The sequence below is a fragment of the Anoplopoma fimbria genome, chromosome 10 (assembly GCF_027596085.1).
Source record: "Anoplopoma fimbria isolate UVic2021 breed Golden Eagle Sablefish chromosome 10, Afim_UVic_2022, whole genome shotgun sequence".
NCBI classification, from domain to species: domain Eukaryota; kingdom Metazoa; phylum Chordata; class Actinopteri; order Perciformes; family Anoplopomatidae; genus Anoplopoma; species Anoplopoma fimbria.
Genome location: NC_072458.1, coordinates 19219750 through 19228266, shown reverse-complemented (window position 1 = coordinate 19228266; position 8517 = coordinate 19219750). Strand labels below are relative to the sequence as shown.

General features: G+C 36.7%; 1 protein-coding gene across 3 annotated transcripts in view; it reads left to right on the top strand.

Annotated features, from left to right (window-relative positions):
• The first annotated feature begins 2046 nt into the window (after positions 1–2046).
• The window catches only part of ctdp1 (CTD (carboxy-terminal domain, RNA polymerase II, polypeptide A) phosphatase, subunit 1), a 68257-nt gene continuing 61786 nt past the window's right edge, over positions 2047–8517 (top strand). For all 3 annotated transcript variants that reach the window (XM_054605936.1, XM_054605934.1, XM_054605937.1), the window contains exons 1-6: positions 2047–2580; positions 4567–4650; positions 5500–5593; positions 6422–6550; positions 6854–7004; positions 8396–8486. In XM_054605936.1, the coding sequence (XP_054461911.1) occupies positions 2267–2580; positions 4567–4650; positions 5500–5593; positions 6422–6550; positions 6854–7004; positions 8396–8486 (863 nt within the window). In that variant the 5' untranslated portion in view covers positions 2047–2266. The remainder of the gene's footprint in view (positions 2581–4566; positions 4651–5499; positions 5594–6421; positions 6551–6853; positions 7005–8395; positions 8487–8517) is intronic.

Below are 8517 nucleotides of genomic sequence, written 5' to 3'. Positions count from 1 at the left end.
TTCTTTATCAAGACAACAAAAATAATTAGGATGTCTGCTATTCACTGGATAAATAATTTATTTTTGTTTTTTTGCTGAGAATGCTACAAATGTTAGGTGAAGTTTGTTAGTGGACCGGTGTGGACATGCAGAGCGGGCGGATATCGCTCTTGATGGCGGACTCTTTGGTAGGAGGGACCGAAATGATACGATTATATCAATGCCCTTGTCCTGTTATTGATATTTATTATGTTTCCTCCTCCTCCTCCTCCTCCTCCTCCTCTCACTGTTCTTACTTAAACCCTATAAAGTTAATCACTGACATTAGGATATAGGACACAAAAACAATTCACAAACAATCTCCTTGCATATAACTATAATTATTCTGTCTGTATTTATAAGATATATTTTTTAGTTATTGTGGATTTTTTATTTTTCTTACTTACTTACTTACTTACTTACTTATTTGAAATACTTGTTTGCAGTATATCTATGCTGCTGTAATCCTGTAAATGTCCCCGCTGCAGTAATAATAAAGAATTCTCTTATTTTATCTTATCTTATCTTCTCTTCCTCCGACTGTTTTTACTTCACCCCATAAAGTGAATGACTGACAGTAGCATTTGGGACACAAAAACAATTTAAAAAAGCATATGACCGTGACAGAAGTTAATGTAACATATGCAGTAACATATTTTCTTAATTTGCATCCAATTAAATGCACGTTGAAGCATAGACTGTAGATTGTAAACCATTGCATGCAATAGTAAATGCTGCAATCAGAGGCAAACAGCTGAAAGGTTTCAGTGACACATGAGACAGGTGTAGTATTATGTTTAAGTTACATCATCTTACATCAGGTAGTTTGGTCTCTGCGGGCCCAAAAGTCCTCATCTCAAGGTTCATGGAAAGTTGTAATGAAAACAAAGCAAGTAAAGAGCCATGATGGCTTGAGTGGATCATTTGAAACGGATCTTGTTTATAATATAATAGTTTTGTATACAGTACCAGTCAAAAGTTTGGACACACCTTCTCATTCAACTACTTTGAAGAATCTAAAATCTAAAACATATTCAAAGTTTGTCACTTTTATCATTATTATTATTTTATTTCAGTCTGATCTGGAACACAGTGCAAATATATATATATATATATATATATATATATATATATATATATATATATATATATATATATATATATATATATATATATGTGTATATATATATATATATATGTACACTTACACACAAACCAAACAGTTAACCGTACAATCCAATTCCAACAAATAAAAAAACCCAAACCAATCAACAAGACACATATTCTAATCTCAAAACATTTTCAACAAAACCACAAAATGTATATATATATATATATATATAATATATATATATATAACACACATATGTATATATATATATATATATATATATATATATATATATATATATATATATATATATATATATATACATATACATATATATATCAAAGTTTGTCACTTTTATCACTATTATGATTTTATTTCAGTCTGATCTGGAACACAGTGTATATATATATATATATATATATATATGTTTATTTTATAATAGTTTTGTATATGTTTTATGTATATATATATATATATGTTTATATTATAATAGTTTTTGTATATATATATATATGTTTATATATAATAGTTTTGTATATTTTTATATATATATATATATATATATATGTTTATATTATAATAGTTTTGTATATGTTTTATGTGTATATATATATATATATATGTTTATATTATAATAGTTTTGTGTATGTTTTATGTGTGTATTGCTGTCAAATGCCACATTTATCCTGAACAAACCGGAAACGTGGACTATCCTTCAAAATAAAAGTTGTAACATTCTTCACTTACACACAAACGAAACAATTAACCGTACAATCCAATCCCAACAAATAAGAAAACCCAAACCAATCAACAAGACACATATTCTAATCTCAAAACATCTTCAACAAAACCACAAAACGCTATTTCTTCCCCATTTGGTATTTTACTCTGAAAGGGCGGAGAGGTCGTTTGGGAGAGTTGGGTCCGCGTCTCCCGGAAGCTGTAGCGAACCCCGTGCCGCTGCAGTGTTGCGCTTTCCTGTTTACGGGCGGGAAGAGCGAACTGGAAGCGACTCTGTTTAAACCCACAGCACGTTTGTGTGTTTGTTTGTTTGTTTTATTTCTCCCCTAGTGCTTCTGGTTTGCAGGTTTTAATGATACACGTGGTGTAAGCGGGGGAACTATTAGGGTGGAACACATGGAGGATCCTCCTGCAGACTGCGGCGCTGGTGCTGGTGGTGGTGATGGAGCAGCAGTGGTGGTGGTGGGCCCCACGGTGCAGGTGGCGGATATCTGCTGGCCGAGCGGGGCTCTCCCTCTCCGGCTCCTGGAGTGGAAAGTGAAGCCGGGGACTCTGGTGAACCTGGACTCCGTGCTGGCTCTCTGCGCGCCCATCGCCCCGCAGGAGAAGGCGGCAGAGGCGGCCAGGCTGCCGGAGAGGAAAGTCAAGTCAGACCGCGCTGGAGTCATCAAGGAGCTATGCTGCCAGCTCGGGCAGGTCATACCTCCAGGGTGAGTCTGTGTGCTTGTCTGGAGCCCTGTCAGCTGTCGCTCTGGAGCCATGTTGCTTAGCTAGTTAGCTAGCTAGCTAAGTGCTAAGTATTAGCTTGCCTGCTACAAGCAGACTTTTAGCCCATCCTTTCAAAATAAGAGACTGTTGTTTTTTAGATTGTTTGTTTCTGCTCGTTTCTAGGAGTGGGCGTGAACAATATTTATTGGTGATGTGTTAAAAACGTTACAGGTGTTGGTGATAGTGAGTCCGATGTAATTGCAAGCATGCTTGGAGAGAAAAGTGTTTTTACGCTTTTATTTTGAAGGCACAACCACTTGAAGAGTTGTGTGTGTACAAGACTGGTTCAAGCAGACTTTTGGCCCAACCTTTCAAAATAAGAGACTGTTGTTTTTTTAGATTGTTTGTTTCTGCTCGTTTCTAGGAGTGGGCGTGAACAATATTTATGGGTGATGTGTTAAAAACGTTACAGGTGTTGTTGATAGTCAGTCCGATGTAATTGCAAGCATGCTTGGAGAGAAAGGTTGTTTTTTTTACGCTTTTATTTTGAAGGCACAACCACTGGCTCAAGCAGACTTTTGGCCCATCCTTTCAAAATAAGAGACTGTTGTTTTTTAGATTGTTTGTTTCTGCTCGTTTCTAGGAGTGGGCGTGAACAATATTTATGGGTGATGTGTTAAAAACGTTACAGGTGTTGTTGATAGTCAGTCCGATGTAATTGCAAGCATGCTTGGAGAGAAAACATTTTTGTACGCTTTTATTTTGAAGGCACAACCACTTGAAGAGTTGTGTGTGTACAAGACTGGTTCATTTGACAGGTGGAGCTGCTGTCCAACTGGATTTGATTTAATGCCTGTTTATGCTTGTTCCAGTGTTATTACAGAATACCAGTTCATGTACTTTTCAGCAGCTATGTAATGCATTCTTTTTAAACATTCATTTTTATAGCAATCCACATTTACATGACTTTGATTCAAAATGTTTGGTGGCAGTGTTGCCTTCAGGTGCCCCTTGTAAACTTCTACTCCTGGCTCTTGAAATCCCTGCTGCTTGTTTAATATAATAATAGTGTATTATACAGTACCAGTCAAAAGTTTGGACACACCTTCTCATTCAATGGTTTTAAAAAACATATACAAAACTATTATTATTTATATATATATATATATATATATATATATATATATATATATATATACTGTGTTCCAGATCTGACATGAAATAAAATCATAATAATGATAAAATAAAATTTATAATAATATATAATATATATAATATTTAATATATATATATATATATTTACAGTACCAGTCAAAAGTTCGGACACACCTTCTCATTCAATGGTTTTTATTTTTTTCTACATTGTAGATTAATATTGAAGACATCCAAACTATGAAGGAACACATATGGAATTATGTGGTAAACAAACAAATGCTCAACAAACCAGAATATGTTTTATATTTTAGATTCTTCAAAGTAGTTCAATGAGAAGATGTGTCCAAACTTTTGACTGGTACTGTATGTAAAGTAATATTAAAACTGTGTCAAAAGTGCCTGCCTTAAAAAAAAATCAGAAGTAAAATATTTGCACAAGGGAAGCATTTCCACAAGTGTTTCCTCAGTTTAGCAGACAGTTGGCTATTTGTAATGTTTAAAAAGGGGGATGCTGTGGTGTTTTAATTACAAAGCAAAGCATCTGTGTGCCAAGCTATTCATTAATGCAAATACAGACATGTTTAGTTGACTTGATTTACAGCTTGTTCTCTAAGTAAAAAACTAACATTTACCCGTCACTCAGAGCGAATCTATGAGGTTCAAGTGCTAAGACATGTAACATCTAATAAACTGAATTTACACCGAGGCCTTGCATGCCACGAAGCAAAGGTTCATATAAAATCCTTGCCAAAGGATCGGACTATTGAATGCACTCTTACTGGTTTATTGAAAAGTACATGTTTACACTAACATGTGTTTTTCTTTTTTTTCAGGGGTGTCATCGTCCGAATAGAGGAATGCAGCCATCCAGTAGTAATGAAGGGTTTATGTGCTGAATGTGGCCAGGACCTGACTCAGTAAGGAAATCCAAAAACACAGCCACTATACATAAACAGAAATATCTTTTCAATTTTGTGTTCAATGTTTGGATAATATGATATTTTTTGCACACACGATGAACCTCACATGAACGGACCTGATTGCAAAACATCTCTACCAAAATAATGTAAAAGTTAATGCTTACCATTTCAAACAGTCACCCGACGTGTTTCAACATCATTCGACTTTGAGCTGATTAATAATTGATCTTTTAAACAATGTTACATTCCTGTGCATTGAAACTGACTGAATATATCCGACCGAAGTATTTGTGATGGATTCTGTATTATTTGATACCATCAGGTGGCACCAGAGATCAAACAGAAAGACTTGAGTGCATCTGAGGTCATAAATCAAGCGCTCACACTCTCGCAATCTCCTTTCTGTCCGTTAGATAAAGATGTAAAATGTTCAGCTGTCAGTTAGAATCTGAGACGAGCTACATTTATTGCTGTTATTATTGATTTAAAGAAATAAAGTGCAAGTATGTTGTTAATGTGAGGTAAAATTGTTGCTTCAAAGGTGCACTGGAAGTTGTTTTTAACAGTGGACACCTCGGTTTGCATTAAGAGGATATATGATGAGAATGGTGCTGATATATTTTACAGCAGCGGAAAATGTTTTATGTTTTAATGAACAAAAAAGGTCAGTCTGAAGCAGCTTAGAAATGCAAACAATCAGCCAAAATCACTTGCTAACTGTTGCATTTTCTGTGCTAGCCGATGCTTAATTGTTTGTGGAAGCCCCTATTCTGTTCAGTCACAACATGTTCAAGGACCTAAGAGTGAAACCACTAAATGCATGACTCCCACTCTTTTTTTTCTCAGGCTGCAGAACACGAATGGGAACCAGCAAACTCCCATCTCCACAGCAACCGTCTCCATGGTGCACAGTGTCCCCGAGCTGATGGTCAGCTCCGAGGTGAGTCATATGATGGAGATGCATGTAAGACTGGGCTAGTAGGGCATAAATATATATATATATAAAAAATGTAATAAAACTCACAGTCCATTTATTCAGTGTTGTTGAGTGTTAAATATCAAGTTATTGAAAGTCAGTGATGAATTACAGTCGGTTAACAGTGAAAAAGCAACGGTGTTTGCATGTTTGTTAATTTTTATATATATATATTTACACGACATAGTCATGCCATTATACGATCTCCGTGTATGCAATGGTATTGGAAGCATTGTGCCTCATCAAGAAACTGGTTCAGAACATTCTCAATCCTTGCTATATTTAATATATTGACTGTTTTTCAATTGTGCTTTAAGTTTGTATCCTCAAATTTATCAAATGCATACAATTTCCCGGGGAATTTCAAGAAATCTCCTGACAGTATTTAGAACACGTAACTCTCAGCTGAAACAAAGGATAACAACATAGTCATGGATAGGAGTCTGTTTAGGTCTATGTTTGTATAGATGCCAAATTTAAATTATGCAGTTAATATGTCATGAAACGCTGAGAAATATTGTACCATATCAAAGGGGGATGTGTAAGATTGCTCGTTATCTTGTTTCCCCTGTCAAATCAAGGCCGGTGTATCTTTCTAACCCTTTAAATATAAATATATGACCCTTTTTGGGCAATAACATGCAGCTTGCTCCCCAGGCCAGCAAAGTTTATCACAGAGCTTTAAAAGATCAAAAGATGTAAACTTAACCCCATATGTGAAATTCTGCTAATACAGTCTTTATGAATAGTTGTGTTGTGGTTGCTCAAGTTTTCTTCATTCCCTCCCAAAAGCAAGCAGAACAGCTGGGCAGAGAAGACCAGCAGAGACTCCACCGGAACAAGAAGCTGGTCCTGATGGTGGATCTGGACCAGACGCTGATCCACACCACTGAACAGCACTGCCAGCGTATGTCCAATAAGGTACTATTCAATCACATATATCACTCTTCTGTATTCTCAGTAATACTTACAAAGAATTAAGGATAATTCTCCTGAGCTGCATCAAAGGGCTGTCTGCTGATGCAACGACAGAGCCTCAATGGAATTGCACACTTTTGAGTCACTCATTCATTTATCATTTCTTGAAACTACTTCAAATTGACAGTTTTCAGCTTCTCAACATCGATTTAACTGAAGTTTGTATTCAATGTCTTTTATTTTAAGAGTGAATGTTGATACTTGAACTTGTTGCGTCACTGTTAACACTCTCGTTGTTCCCTTCAGGGTATTTTCCACTTCCAGCTCGGCCGAGGAGATCCGATGCTCCACACACGACTGCGGCCGCACTGCAAGGCATTCCTGGAAAAAATCGCCAAACTCTATGAGTTGCACGTCTTCACGTTCGGGAGCCGCCTGTATGCACACACCATTGCTGGTAATGGACTCATTCCTTTTTTACATCTTATAGAACTTTTCCAGCATTTTAAGCACCATTTACATGAATTCAGATAGTTTCATTAGTATCAAAATCTGACCGTATGACAGTTTTCTCTTTTACTTGTACTGCCTGTTGCTGTCCATAAGAGGGAAGTGTCTGCTCACGTTTCGTGTTTTGCTCATTCTTAGTCCTTTCTAGTTTTATCAGCATGTGTCTGGTAGCTGACTAATGTTGGTTTCCTTCTAGATGAAAATATTCCACTTTCTGATTTAAGGCTGGATTATATTGAAGTGAAGGTAGTTTGTTTATATGCTGTCTTATTGGTATTCAGGGTGCAATCCTTCATCTTACTGTATTTAATAGAAGCAGCCTTGGTCCAGTACTGTTCTGCCTCCCACATGATGAATGTTTAATGCATTTTGAATTGGATTGTACTTCTGGTCCTGATGCAGAGAGAGAGGGGGGATTGTTCAGGGCAGTGCTCCAACTGCTGACAGCTTCTTCTGCGATTATAGAACAGACTTTTTAGAATATAGATGTAGTCTCCGGGTCGTCAGCCATGGGTTTATGAAAAGCCGCTGTGAAGCTCAAAGTGGGTGGTTATGGCCGGCGCTGTCTTGGGAGTGACGACTCCCAAAATTGGGCAACGTGATAAAGTTGAGTCGGGCCCGTTTGAAGCAGCAGAGCAGACAGCTACCAAAAAAAAACGACCTAGTGCGGCATCCACCTTTCGCTCGAAGTGTCTGCGCACTTTGAGCCTTAATATAATTTATAGGTTTTAAACGGTTGTATTGAAAATCATCCCATGTACATTTTCATAAACTCGGAAATGAGCTTTTGTGACTAAAACTGTTCTTTGTATCAAGCAGTAAACATGTTTATTTCTGCTGTAAGTAAAGCATTTTAACATGGGGCTCTATGGGGATTAACTCTCTTTTGGTTCCCGCCTCAAGTGGCCATTAGAGGAACTGAAGTTTTTCAGGACTTCGCTGTTATAGCTTAATTTCTCAGCACTGAAGGTTGCTGCTTGGGTTAAAGGAGAGGTAGATCTCTATCCACGAATCAATCTGCGTACTCTTTAGACAAAGCAAGAAAAGCCTGAGAAAGTTTTCAATTCTCGATTCTATGAGAAAAACACTGGGGAAAAGGTTGTGGCAAGGTTAAGATGGGAGGAAAGAAAATGTATTTATTCAAGGATGGTTTTGTAATTGTTTAGTGGAAATAAAACAGCAAATTTGGTTGCAAATAGTATTTATTTTTTTTGCAATATAAATAGAATATCCACTGTGACCTAAGAGAGGGTGTTTATAATTTCAATAGCTTAATTGGTACTCGTATATGCATCTTTTTCCTCATATCACCCCTTAATCTTCCTTTTTTTTTTTTAGGCTTTCTGGATCCTGAAAAGAAGCTTTTCTCTCATCGGATCCTTTCCAGAGATGAATGCATCGACCCTTTCTCCAAGACGGGGAATCTGAGGTACTAAATGGATTTGCAGTGTCATCTGTTA